General features: G+C 41.0%; 1 protein-coding gene and 1 pseudogene across 3 annotated transcripts in view; one reads left to right on the top strand and one right to left on the bottom strand.

Moving 5' to 3' along the window:
- The window catches only part of SERINC5 (serine incorporator 5), a 126,474-nt gene that overhangs the window by 72,026 nt on the left and 39,862 nt on the right, over positions 1 to 14,586 (top strand). For all 3 annotated transcript variants that reach the window (XM_039874919.1, XM_039874918.1, XM_039874920.1), the window contains exon 2: positions 7,531 to 7,698. In XM_039874919.1, coding sequence (XP_039730853.1) covers positions 7,615 to 7,698 — 84 coding nt within the window. In that variant the 5' untranslated portion in view covers positions 7,531 to 7,614. The remainder of the gene's footprint in view (positions 1 to 7,530; positions 7,699 to 14,586) is intronic.
- LOC120612583 (destrin-like) lies at positions 4,857 to 5,369 on the bottom strand (annotated as a pseudogene).

Raw genomic sequence — 14,586 nt, 5'->3', positions numbered from 1 at the left:
AACACCTGGGTTCGACTTCTGACACTTCAGTTTTTGAGGAGCCTCCCTACTGTTGCCCTCTCCCCCTGCCACTTATTGAGGAGCAGTGTTCTAATTAACGCAGTTAAGAAAAATCTCTTCTCTCTTTCCTCTGTTCTGCAAGGGCTCCTGCTTTCCCAAGTCAGGAGGAGAGACCCTGTGAAGGGAGTGGTCAGATCAGATTTCTTTCCTTTTGCAGTTTGGCCTTAGTTTACATGCACTAAAGCCAACTTGGCTCTCCAGAACCCTCAAGGAATAAGTTTTTCTGAATGAATGTTTTCCACATTGTCGAGGAATTTACATGCCCAAACACTAAAACTAAAGCATTGAAACTAAAAAATGTGACCCACGTTTGAGATGATTCTTGTGACAGAAGTGTCCTCTGTACTTTGTTGCCTCCCCAAGTGGAATGAAGGGAACATGACTTAGTGTGATGCCTGGGTCATCATGACGAATGTGAGTGATGGCAGCGCTGTGTGAGCTACGCCTTGTAGAGCATATACCATGAAGCAATAGAATGCTCACACCACCTGTGCAGTGCTTGAAGCACTTTTGACTACTCCACAGCTCAGGTCTCCTCTTTTTCATTGATTTTTTTCTTTTTTCTCTCTTGCTTTGGGGTCATTAACTCATGTGCTTGCCTCTTGCAGTTTGTTTTTCAACATCTAAGAATTTATGGGCAGTAGGGATGTCAGATCACCTCTTGCAAGGGTGACAAGAGTGGAGCATAGATGCCACCATTGCCTCTGGCAGATGGTACAAATTGATCGTTGGATTTTCCCTACTGAGACATTCAGCCTTAGAACCCACCTCAGCACAGCATTCCCAGACCCCACTGTCACGATGAGTTGAAGGCGAGATGAAACCTATTTACCTACTGTCTGTTGTCTGTCTGCTTAGCTCCTTAATTTATAGGTAGAGAACCAAGACCCAGAGAGGGACTTAACCAGAGAAGCACAGAGTGAGAATCCAGTTCCTCTGGTTCTCAGACCTGTGTTCTTCCCACCAGTTAATTAGTCCCTCCTCGACCCTATGGCTTAAGAACCTGGTAGCCAAGCCTGTTGTAACTCTGAAGATAAGACTTAATGGAGAGAGAGAAGGGCTTATTAGTTCGATAACATGGTGTGTGTGCACACGTGCAGATTATGACTTCTGTTTGATTTTCTTCCTGAATCTTTGCTATTTCCAGTTGTTGTTGCCAGCTGAGAATTCTAGGTAGTAAGGAAATTATGCTTTTTAATTTGGCAGAAGAACCTTGACATTACTAGCAGCCCTAACTCATATTTCTGTGATCTTTTCTTCTTATGCCTAGGATCAGTCCTTAGAATGTTCTGTGCCCAAGGCCAGTGGGGAGGACAGGAGGGAGGAAGACTGATATTTATTTATTATGGGGTGTGTGCATGTGTGTGTGTGTGCGCGTGTGTGTGTGTGTGCGTGCGCGTGCACGCACAAACGCGCGCTGGGAGAGATCCTTAGAGAGAAGAAAAATAACACTTGTGGGTGAGGCCCAGCTCTAGGTAGCAGCAAGCAGCTGGCTTATCCTTTCACTTTGACTCTTGCCCTGGCGAGGACAAAGCTCCTTGTATTTGGAAAAGCCTTTGCTATTCAGTGCCTTTGCTATTTCAAAGGAAGTTAGCCAGAGGGAGGGTGTGAAGGGCTCTTTGAAATTTTTCTTTTTTACTATGTTTGGGGAGAGGAATGTTCTTCAGGAAGAAAAAAAAAAATCATGAGTCAGCGCCACATTTGCAAATGCTTGTATATCCTCAGACACAGTTGCTTTTTTAAAATAGTCACTTTTCCTTTTTAAAATTATAACCGTAATATAAGCACATGGTAAAAACCCAAGCAGAGCATAACGGTGAAGGTAGATGTCATCTTTAACTCCTTATGTCTAGGCCTAGTCTACAGATAAATGATGTTAGTGGTCATTGTACACATATACACACACACTCCCTACCCCAAACATAAAGATATGCATGTATGTGAAAAATCAGGGCATAATGAGTGTGTTAGTTTTCTGTGGCTGTCATAACAAAATACTACAATCGGGGTGGCTTAAACAACAGAAATTTAATTTCTCAAAGTTCTACAAGCTAAGTATAAAATAAAGGAATGAGAAGGGTTGGTCTCTTCTGGGGCCTCTCTCCTTGGCTTGTAAATGACTATCTTCTCCCTGTGTCCTCACATGGTCTTCTTTCTATGGATCTGTGCCCTAATCTTGTCTTCCAAGGACACTAGCCATATTGGATTAGGGCCCACTCCGATGACCTTGTTTAACCTTAATTACCTCTGTAAAGACCCTATTTCCAAATATTCTGAGGTACTGAAGGTTAGGACTTCAACATATGAATTTTGGGGGTGGGGGGCAGGGGGAGGACAATTCAGCCCATAACTGACTTAATCTTGTAACTACATTGTATTGTATAGATAGCCTTAATTCATTTATCCAGTCCCTGTGTAGCTGTAGAATAAGACTGTTAACCTGCTTGTAATGAACAACCTCATACCTAAGTATCTGTGCCCTGGTGTAAGTGTCCATGCAGGATGAACTTCTGGAAGAACTGTAAGCATCACCTTCCAAAGAGATTGTCTTGGGCCCTTCCTAAATGTATAATAATTTCTTGTGGAAAAGGAGACTGTGCTGTATCTACAAGTTAAAGCCCTAGTACTTCGTGATATAATGCTGGTGTGAGAAATTCAGAGTGTGGCACACGACTTGTGCTCTTGGCCCTGTGCAGTGGGATTGTTGGCCCCTTTGAGAAGTTTTGTCATTATGACTTTACCATGGATTATTCGTTCAGCATCCATTTCTTGGGCCATTGATGGGCACCGTTTTGTTCATTTCTCTATTGTTATTTTTTTAACAGACTTTAGTTTTTAGAGCAGTTTTAGGTTCACAGCAAAACTGAATGGAAGGTATAGAGATTTCTCATACACCCTCTGCCCCACACATGCACAGTCCTCCCTTATTATCCACAGCCTTCACTAAAGTGGTACAATTGATGAACCTATAGTGACAGATCAGTATTATCGAAAGTCCGTAACTTAGATTAGGGTTTACTCTTGGTGTTGTACATTCTACATTTGTTTTTTATACCCTGACTTGTTCAGTAAAAGGTTTTATCTCTCTTGAGCCAAGGATGACAAGACACTGATACTTCTCTTCAAGTTTGTGACAGCCCTGGAAGTTAGGCTGGCCAGGAATTGATTTTTCCAGTTTTGAAGGTGAGGATCAGGGGAGTGACATGCTCAGAGTAATAAAGCTGTAAGTGGCAGGGGTGGAATGAGAACCCATTTTTTTCTAAATTTTGCTTTTCCAGAATGAAGTAGGATGTCAGTAGGGCTGTGAGATTTCCCTAGATGCTAATATAACATTTATATTATGGATGCTGTTTTGAATTTCTACTTGATGTATATATCAGTGTTTATTTAGCTAAAGATAATGCACTTGAACCCTTGGGTATTGGCATAGTTTGCTTTGATAAATAACTTTCAGGCTAGTAGAAAAAGACAATTTGATTTTAATATTAGTCATGTCTGTATATATACAGCATCTGTCTGTCTGTCTATCTGTTACCTCATACCATCGCATTTTACATAGAGTGAAAGTGAATGTAAGGAAGTTTGACAAGACAGATCCGTAGAGTGCCACAAGACTTTAATGATGCAATAGGATTAAACCAGTGTGATTTTTTTTTTCACATTTTCCATAATCACATGCCTCTGTCCCTTGTCTTTTTTTTTAAGTTGAAAATGCTTCTTTTATTATATAAGGCCAATACAGCTACCTCTAAGTTCAACTGTGCATCTCTATATTGTTCAAAGTGTTACGCCTGTGATGTTGAAGACAATCACTTCCAAGGGTCATCAGGTAGTGGCTTTCCTGTGGGTGTCATCATCTGTCATACCTGCTCCCCATTTCACATACAGTTGACAGATTACTCTAGGAAATTAAGACCTTCTTCCAGGCCCCAGAGTAAACATAATGTTCTTCCACACTTTATGTACCAGAAGCAACAAAGTTCTGAAGGAGACACAAAGATATCACAGGTGTCCCAGCTTATCAATATACTGTTTCATCATTTTCAGAACAAAGTATATTACAGTGGAGCCCTAATTTGCATTATAATTGGTTATTACAAGATATTGCACAAGGACACAACATGATTCTCAAGATGCAGGGTCACTCCCAGAACAGTCTCTCAACTAGTAAGTGGAGAGCTCACCCCAGGTGCAGAGAGTTGCTTCCTGTATTCCAACTATGCGTTTGAAACAGTGCTTTGCAAGATCAGCACTGATTATAAGCGTTCACAATTCTGAGACAGTTTCCGTTACACATCTGGTAGAATTAAAAGACTTCCTGACTTAATCTTACTGTAGTTAGTATATTAGTGTTATTTCATGTTGTGAGAATTGTTTTTCATTATTCAGTTTAGTTCAAGAGAGAATACAGAATTCAGGCCAAAATTATAACCAGATTACAACCAATTCTCTAAGCTAAAGAAAGTAATTGCTGACGTTAACAAAGATGCAATAATTTTCTTCATATGACCTTGTACTGTTTTGTAAACTGCATTATTAAAAATCATGAGCTTAGCAAAAATCTTTACAAGCCAATTCATCGAAACAGGCATTTGGCCAATAAGAATTTATTTTCACAATAATGAAACTTTAGATTTTAGATTTATTTAAGGCTGTTTGCACATGTTTACAGGATATTTAGTTTAACAGATGACAAGACACCCCCCTCCCCCCTCGGTGAGGCCCTGGTCTAAACATATTTGCTTTACTTATATTGCAAGAGGACAACATTAAACTTGGAAACTTTCGACTTGTGGCACTGGATGATGATCTACACAGGGCATCTTTCAAAAGCTACAATTAAAGATCCACCTAGCTTTTCAGCAATACAAGCTTGATTGAAGTCTTCTAGCCCATTTGCTTGACATTAGTGCTTTATGCTTTGAAATTTCTTTTTGATTGCATCTTTGGAGCTCGCATAGATCATGCTCTCAGAGGTGCTAGCTCTGGTAGCAACAAGAAAAAAACCCATCAACTCCTCCTTTCTGGATTCTTTAATTGCATAGTTGCATCATTCAAAGCATAGCAACAGCCTTTCTCAGGAACCATTCCCACAAAATGCTTGAAAGGATCAGTTATGATTATACCAAAGTCTGAAACCAAGATCTCTTTGCCTTCTTCTACAAGTGATGCACTTTTTGTCTGCACAGAGCCAAAAAATAACACCCTTCTTTCTTTTCTTGACTTTTTTTTTCTTGTGTGGAAAAATTCCAGACTTTCATAAAAAATGCTATACTTCATCAGCAACTTACACTCCTGAGGCCATCCATGGTGGCGGTCGTGGGGATGCAGGAGAGGCAGCCCCTGCACGAGTCTGCTGAACATCTTCACAGCAGCCGAGCCTTAGCAGCCGAGCCTGTTTGTCTGTCTTTAAAAGACTAGTTAGGCTCACGTTATATATTTATCTGTTAATTTTTCTCTTCTGTGGAGACAGCAAGTTTAAATGTCAATTCTGCTGTGGGAAAGTTCTATCCATATTTCTTTTCCTACAAAGGATATTTTGTTTATCACATTTGAATTTGAAATACAGTTAGACTGGTTATCATAGAACTAAAGCATTAGCAACAAATGAAGGAGGCAGTTGGGAAAGAATTTGGAAGGCTGAGGAGGAAAGGGAGGCAGAGCCCAGAGAGAAAGGAATTTGGGCATGTCAGTGGAAAGAGGTTGGTAGAATCAGAGATAGAAAATATGAATGAGTGAATTGTAAAGAAAGGTGACCCATAATGACATGACACAGGCAGTAGTGTTAGGATCCCGCTTGTGTGATCTGTTAGCTTATACCAAGCAGAATACCTTATTGGATAAAGCTGTGGCCTGAAGCAAGAAGATGACTATGTTTCCAAGATCTGTCATACATAACACGTTTATGATGGCAACCTGTTGTCTTATACCTGTATACCTATGATCTCTTCTCATTGTAAGTGATGTTTATAGTGTGGCATTCTAATTGATGCGTGTTTTGAAGCATCTTGAAATTCCTTCCAAATTATTATGAAAAGTGAATTGTTAGGTCGTAGGTTTTATATAGGCTGTAGTATAACGCATGTAGGGTTGTTTGATATTTGCAGTTTATGGGAATCTCTTTTGTAGAATTCCCTATTGCTAAACAGAAATCCCTCCCTAACACTGGGTGTGTCAGATTAGGTCATCCAAGAGACCACAACATAAGCATAAGGATTGTTATCACCCTTACTTTATAAATGAGGAGTCTTAAAAGGGTTAGTAATTTGCTCATGGTTCATAGCTAGAAGGTGGCAGGCCCAAGCCTCAAGTCCAGGTACTGGTAACTTTGAGCTTGAGCTTTTAACAACTCCATAATCTATTGCTGGGTGCTTTACTAAAGATCTAGTTTCCTTTTAGGGCAGTGGAGATACTCTGTATGATGTTATGATGATGATATATATCATTATACATTTGTCCAAACCCAATGAATATATAGTGAGTTCTTAGGTAAACCATGGTCTTTGGGTGATTGTGATTTAAAAAATGGTAAAAAAGTGTACCATTCCGGTGAGTGATAAAAAATGTACCATTCCAGTGAGTGATACCGATAATGGGGGAGGCTGTGCATGTGTGGGAGTAAGGGGTATGTGGGAAATCTCTGCGCCGTCTTCTCAATTTTATTGTAAACCTAAAACTACTCTTAAAAAAGTCTTTAAAAAGAAAAAATATGAGACCCAAAACCGAAAACTTAATCCTTATTTTATTTACTATTCCCAAGTTATGTCTGGTTGTATTGACCAATGAAGCCCAATCAGAGATAAAAAGGAAATAGCTTCCCCAAAGAAAAGGCGTGTGTGTCATTCATTAGTGGTACAGTGGGAGCTCTGTGCTCCTCTGTGCCCATGCCCCACTCATTAGCCTAAAAACCTACCATTAGGGGCATGAAGCTGTGGTAAATAATGCTTGTGTAAGAGGCACCTATTGCTTTTGAGCTTCAAATTAGACACTCCCATTACTTCCTGCAGAGAAGGATGGATGCAAGCTTATGTAGCCTTTACATCCCTACATGTTCCTAGGTGTTCATACAATTCATTCTTTGGCTCATGGATTTTGACAGGTCCCTTACTTGGACTTGACTTCTTGTTTTTCATGTTCCCCTCACCTCACTTTGGCCTTTTTCTAGTTCTTAGCATTTTCTCTTGCTCTTAGCTGATCCCAAAAATCTTTGTTTTGCCTAAGAAGAGTAATGATTATAATGCTTCAGGTGAATTGTGCCTTTTCTGTTAAATTATCTGACATCTCCCAAGCCGGATAATTTCATTAAAGACAATATTAGACCAATTCTGGTGAAAGCTTTGTTTACACGCTAAACCATTTCGGCATGTTCCATAGTTAGAATGGCTCGGTACAATGGTAGCCTGAAAGATCAGGTGTTAATAGGTTTGTAAAGCAGCGGCTTTAAGAGGATGTTCTGTGTTCTTTTCCTAGTTGGCCTGTTGCTGTGGGTCTGCTGGCTGCTCCCTCTGCTGCGGCTGCTGCCCCAAAATCCGACAGTCCCGGAGCACCCGCTTCATGTACGCACTCTATTTCATTCTTGTCGCCGTCCTCTGCTGCATGATGATGTCACAGACTGTAGCTAATGAGATGAAAGAACACGTAAGTCTGCCACTTTTCCACTCTCCCATTTCTGATGGTCGATGCGGGTGTATGGGAAATATCCAATTTAGGGATGGCTCCACCCCTAAATTGTCACTTTGGGTACACTCGCTCTTTGAACCTCCTGGGAAGCCTCTTCAGTGCTTTTCTGCCAAGCAGAAGAACCATGCAACAGCTTCATCTTTAGTAGTAAAACAGATACAATCTGATGCTTTTTTTTGGAGAAGACTGCATGTTTTGTCTTAGCTTTGTTTATAGCTGTTCCTGATGAGATGTATGTCTTTTCTTGTAGACTTTTATTTTTCTCTTGTTCTAAGGATGGCTGCCAGTATCTCAAGTAGTAGCTATTAAAAACACTTAATTTGACTTTCATGGGAAGTGTGATAAAACCTATGATAATCCCACAGATAATGAGGAGTGGGCTACAGGGTGATTTTTATTTTTCTGAGTATATCACTTGTGGGCTGGGTATCTCCAGGGATGAAGGATGGATTTCCAGCCGTTTCTTGGGCATTGTACGCAGAGGTAGGCCTGGTATGTGATGCAGAGACACGTATAGGACCTTTTCCTGGAATTGCCCTTTAATAGCCTCTTAATCAGCCAGATTACCAGGAGGGAATATGTTGGGATTTTTGAGGGAGTCCAGTAAATAACAGAATCTTTACCCTCTCAGGTTCTGAACAAATTGACCAAAAAAAAAAAAAAAAAAGACTACAATGTCAGCAAGTAGCTACCAACATCACCTTTATCCTTTGTAGAACTAATGTGGCTTGCAAGGAAGTGGGCGTCCTACTACTGAACCCGAAATGAATCAGACTAACTCGCCTGGGAAGCCCACCCCAGGGGCTTCCTCTGCAGGGGCACAGTTTGTGGGGAAGAGTAACAGGTGTGCTCCCAGGGGCAGCTTTCGTCCAAGGAAAAAGAGGAGAGAAAAGGCTAGCTGGGCAAACCTCATTTGCTCTTGTAGACCTACTGCTCAGTACTCATGGAACCCCTCCACAGTGGAGATGGTATCTCAGGAGCAACTCCGAGGAATTGTTTGTTCTCTCCAAGCTTATGCTAAAACTACATATTATTTTAAATACACTCAAAGCAACCATTTTCTTAAAAGCATTGACATATTCTCATCCATTAGTTAAAGTAGGCCCTTTGGAGTTTTCTGTTGGGTAAAGCTTTTATAATTTTGTGGTTGTGTGGTCTGGAATATACCAGAACTACTGTCAAAACTTGTAAAATTAAGATTTTCCTCTGATTGCTTTTAACAGTGGATCTCTACTCAGTAAGGCACTGTAGTGGAAGCTATAGGGCATTTGAACTTGTGAGAAATGGACCTGATAATCTGGAAGACAAGATATAACGTCTTCTGAGGCATAAAACAGGTAGAAATTAATAAGTGTCATTTGAGAGGATACACAAAGTGCTGTGGAAGTTTGGAGGCAGAGAGACCAAGAACTGAGGCTTCCTCATTTGTAGTCTACACTGGATTTCACTCTGTCTTGGTGGTGTCTGCCCCTGATTCTCTTCCTTTTACCATGGTTTAATCTTGTACATTTGTGACAAGAAGTTTGAGAGGAGGAATACTTAAAGGGTAGGTTTTTACTCTTATTCTGGAGGTCCATTTAATCTCCCACTTACTACCTTTGTTTTTCAAGTAACTTAATGTTCTCTTTTTAAATCCAACAAGCATTGGCTTTGGGGCCCCTGTGGTACTGTGGTAGGAACTCTCAGGGTGGACCAGATGTCTATGATATGATCTCTGCTCTTAAGTTTTTAGTCTTAGTAGAATTAAGCTTTGGATCCAAGAAAGAAATTTTGAAACTATACAAATATGTGGTATCTCTTAGTGGTAAACCCTTCAGAAACATTGTTATTGGAAGTAGAGATAATTTGGGAGCCACAGGTACATATTTTAGGATACAATTTTCATAATAATTTTAACATTTGATTACCATCCAAGTAACTTGCCCCATGAAACAGTCCTTAAAATCTCCTGCCAGTATCTATGTTTTCTGGCTATTTGTAGAACATTTAAGAAACAGAAGGTATTGCTAGGGAAGCCTTCATGGAAGAAGTGACTTGTGGGATAATAATGAGTATTTTAATAATATTTATTGTGTGACAGGTTTTATTCTGAGCCTTTTACCGGTATCATCTCAGATCATCACTGCTCTACTCATCTGAGCAGTAGATACTGTCATTATCCCTTCTCTACTGATGAGAAGCCTGAGACATTAAGTCTCCAGCTCTAAGTGATGGAGTTGGGATTCGAACCCAGGCTGAATGTGTTCTTAGTGACTAGGCTGTGTAGACAGAAGAAAAAAGAACAAGAACAAGGCATATGTAGAAGGACAGAGAGTAGACTTGAGACATGAGTAGGTGAAATGACTGAATCTTGCAGGAATTTCAGTGCTAAGCTGAATCATTTGACCATGGTCTGATGGCAAATGGAAAGCCATTATAGATTCTTGAGTAGGAGGCTGTTGTAGAAACAGATATTTAAGAGGTGAACCCAGCAGTGGTGTGTGTGCAGTATGATTTGACGTCAGAGCAGAGGAAGGGAGAGAGGGAAGGGACTCTTATAAATGGGAGCCTCACAGAGGCTCTTAGAAACGTTCCTATGCCTGTCCCCTGAATGTACTTATTTAAAAATGGTTTGGCTGGGCTTCCTGCATAGGGAATGAAGTCCCTGTGGGTGAAATCAATCCTTTTCCATCTTTAGGGCCTCATAGGGGGCCAGCCATCTGGTCACAAAGTCAGCTTGTTTCATGGCCTATAGAATAGATGCTGACCTCATCCTCAGGCGGTGCTTGGAGGTGGGTGTTGAAAGGTCCCCTTGTGGGGATACACACTGGGCTTCTGCTGCAGTCCTCACCCCCTCATTGTTGGCCTGTGGAAGTGTTTGAGGTTGTGATCGGAGGAGGAGAAAGCGTGTATGCTTGTAACGCCCTAAGTGATGGAGTGTGTAATTACCTTCCACCCAGCATTCATGTGTAGTGGATGGGAGCACTGTCTGGAGCCATGGGGGCTTTTGCTATGTGGGTTAAGACCATGAAGGCAGCAACTTTTTCACTTATTTTCAGTTTTTGCCTTGGTTTCAGAATGCGCCCTGTGTTTAACTTTGAGTGAGAGGGAACTACAAGGAGCTGATCTGCCAAACTTTGTCCTGCTTCTTTTTACTAGGGACACCTCTTTCCCATGAGAACTTTGGCTCAGAGAAAGCTCTACTGTGGCGATCGAATAGGGTGTGATTTTTATCTCTTCCTGGAGTATTTCTCCCATCTCAAAATGTGTAGGAGCCATTTTATTGCAAATCATTTTTGTCAGCAACCATGTAATTCAGGCAGGTATAGTCTTGAGATATTTGATGCCTGGGGAATTAAAAATCCATTTTAGAATGTAGAATGTCAAGGGAAAAAAAAAAGGTGAGAGATTTAAGCCTCCTGATCTGCATCACTAAGTCAAGTTGTAACTTCTAGGTTTGGAGGCAGATGATGACACTTTGAAGTTTGGGTACCCAGGGAAGCTATATGGGCATTTTGGGAGGGAGGAGAAAGGAAGATTCTCTTGTTTTCTGTGGATGAAGGATCTCTAAAATCAACCCTGCCTTGGAGAAGGGGGGACACGTGACTCATGTGGCCCTCAGGCCTTCTTCGCTGCGAGCTCGGTATGCCAGGCCAGCGTGGGAAGAGCCTTACATGTTCCTGACCTGGCATCTTAGATCCTTTTTCTCTGTCCACTTGGTCCTTGGGCTGCTCTACTTCATTGAGATGGGTCGTAGGTAGTGCCTGAGATGGCCGAATCTTTGCCCCTCCCCGCTGAACCCAAATACATCTTCCACATTATGGAAGACTGTTTTTTTGTGTGTTGTATGTTTGTTTTAAATTTAAATTTTGAAGAATTATTCTTGTATCGATAAGAGAGGCAACTAAAAATATTTATTTTGATAAGTCTCTTTTTGTTCCCTCATTTGTTTTAGAAATGTTTGTAATCTTGCTCATTTTAAGAAACATGTTTTACTTTACACGTTATTCTCTGCTGCCAGGTTTGGGTCAGTTTTCCTTTGAGTGAGTAGTTATGCAGAAACTGTACTCTTGTGATGGTTACTCTCACCCTGGATGAAAGACCTTTCATGGTGGCGTGGTCCTTCAAAGGAACATTGGGCAAGACCTAACAGGATCTGGACAGAAGGAGACTCATGGCTGCAGTTTCCTCCATCTTAAAAGCAGCTCCTGATTTCCATTCCCTCCCTGGACTTGACGAAAGTCAGCAGTCTGATATTTAGAGCCAGGCCCCCGCCCCACCCATTAGCCAGTGCTGTACCCGGAGATTTCAGATGACCCTGGAACTCTCCTAGCCTAGGTATTGTAAATTAGCCTATAGGCCCTTGTTTGGGCAGAGGATATATTTTTTTTTAATTTAAATTTGCCTGCCTTTAGAAGGGCTAGTGTGGTCTAGCTCACCGTAGGACCCATCCCTAGACGTTTCCTTACAGCGTCTCTCACACCTTTTCCCTTTACTCCTTGTCCCCACAAAAGGCATTTGGATTTGCAACTCCTGAAATAGCTTAAATCCTTTGAGTTCACAAGTTTCTGAAAGGTCTGTAAATACCAAATTGAACACGAGGGCTCTTACCTTGCATTAGGGTGGGCACTTGGGAAATTGCTGAGTGTGCTGAAGAGTCTTTGCAAATTTACATGCATAACCCCAGGCCGAGACCTGAGAAGCTCTTCTCTAGCATAACTAGTCCGCCCCTTTTCGTGCTGGAATTTGGCATTTTTATCCAAGTAACTAGAAGTTTTCCTGATCACTAGGCTCAATAGACCACTCAATTTCAGGACTAATGTCAGGTGGAGGTACAACACTGACTTGGACCTAAACCAGGCTCCATATTCCCCAAGTTTCAGTCATCACTCCCCCCTCCCCCACAATTTTAAGTACGTATTCTAATCACACTCTTTACATTTATCATAAAATCCAAAATTCTCCAGGGAAGGGGAAAAAGATTGGATGTTGACGCTGCTAACTGTGGATTTAGGTAAGCAGGTAAGCAGGAGGCTCTTAAAAGATTTTTCTCCATTCAGAAAATCCAGTTACAATACATTCCCTAGGGGTGATATATAAACTTTCTTTTTTGGTCTGTATATTTTTCACTGTTTATTGTCTTCAACAGAAGGAGAAAGGAGATGCAGTGATTGGAAGTTCACATATATTAGCAGTATTAATATAAGTTTATGTGGAAGTAGATGAAAGTAAAATAAAGAAGGATTCTTTGTAGCCAGTCTGGTCCCAAGGCCAGGGTGACATCTTATTATCTATCACCCAGAACAAAGTGCTCATCTCTCTGCCTGAGCCGTAAACATCACCCTCTGCTTTTTTCATTTTTGGGCTTTTTCATTTCTGGCATAAGTTATTCTATATGTACATCTGCATTAGAGCAGGTATTATTTGTGAGAAATAACTTTATTTCCCTGTGCTAGTTACAGGGGATAAAAAAATACATGAAACAAAGTTACCAGTTAAAGAATCTAGTTAAAGAGATAAAAAACAGAAGAAAGGATGCAGCTCACATTTATGCCAAGTGTTCTGTACTGGGAAGAGATAGCAAATATCATGCAGTGTTAAGAAGAGAAAATAATCATCTCTTTTAGGATATAATTTGAATAAAATGTTAGAAATTTTTTTAGAGTGGAAGAACCTTAAGTCATAATTCGATTCAACCCCCTCATCTGACAGGTGAGAATGTGGCCCAGGGAAGGAAGTGGCTTGTCTAAGGCTGTGACTCTAGGTAGAGGTGGGACTGGCATCTCCAGGACTGCTGGCTGCCTGGCTGTCTGGCCAATGCTTTTCCTGCCTGTGTGACTTAAATTTGGTTGTTGTGTAGACGTTCATGGAAGTAGCAGGGAAAGCCTTAGCACACTTATCCTTCCTCCTGGTTATTAATCTTTCTTCTGGAGCCATTAGTGAGAGAGAAGTCTTTCCTCTGGAAACAATACCACCTTGGGCCTTTAGCAGCTTTCTTAGCAGATCCTCATCTGCCCTCTTCCTGTTATGAAAGCCAAAATCCAGGCTCAAGGGATCACTGGTAGTCTGCACCAGCAAATAGGGGCAACTGCAAATCTAGTGTTTATTTACTTGATGGCTTTGCATGTAAAATAGAACCTGCCTTCAAGTTGTGTTTGGTGCAACCACCTTTTCAAAGTAAACAAACATTACCAATGAAAAAAATCATCCATTTTTTTCTGAAACACCATGCAGTTTGTCCCAGCATAGAATGGCAGGTATTTATGCCAAAGCTGGAAAGTCTGGGCGCTTGTTTTAATTTTGGTGTTTACTGGTTGAATGTTAAGAGAACTGTGTACCTGAAACCTAACCTCAGGCTTTGATATAAAGCTTTGAACTCTAGAGTAGAACTCTCCGTTCTTAGCTGGTGTTTTAGTTTTTGTGTTAGAGCGAGTGTCAAATTAGTGTGTGTGTGCGTGTGCGTGTGCGTGTGTGTGTGTGTGTGAGATCCAGTTCTTTGATTTTGGAGCATTTAAAAAAATTCACCTAGAACGAAATGCTTTTCAAAAGTTCTTTTACTTAAGGGGAGCTGAGTTCATTGTACTTTGGTACCTGACATAGGTCAGATGTAAAGTGTATCAGTGAGTACCTTTGAGATTAAAAGTGGGTTTGGACCATCAAACCTCAAGGCCTTTGTAGAACATGGAGAGAAATTCTCATTGTGGCTTACTCAGAGTTTGTCTGTGGGGAGCCAACACTGAGGTTCCACCTTTTAAATCCTTCCAGGTTTCCAAACAGTTTTATCTTTGGTCTAAATTCCATCCAGACTTAACATATTGTGGGAGAAAGCAGAGTCCCTGCAACTCTCCCATCCCTGGCTCCTCGCAT

The sequence above is a fragment of the Pteropus medius genome, unplaced genomic scaffold (assembly GCF_902729225.1).
Source record: "Pteropus medius unplaced genomic scaffold, Ma_sr-lr_union100, whole genome shotgun sequence".
NCBI lineage: Eukaryota > Metazoa > Chordata > Mammalia > Chiroptera > Pteropodidae > Pteropus > Pteropus medius.
Note: the sequence above shows the minus strand (reverse complement) of the source record. Positions and strands in the feature narration are given on the sequence as shown.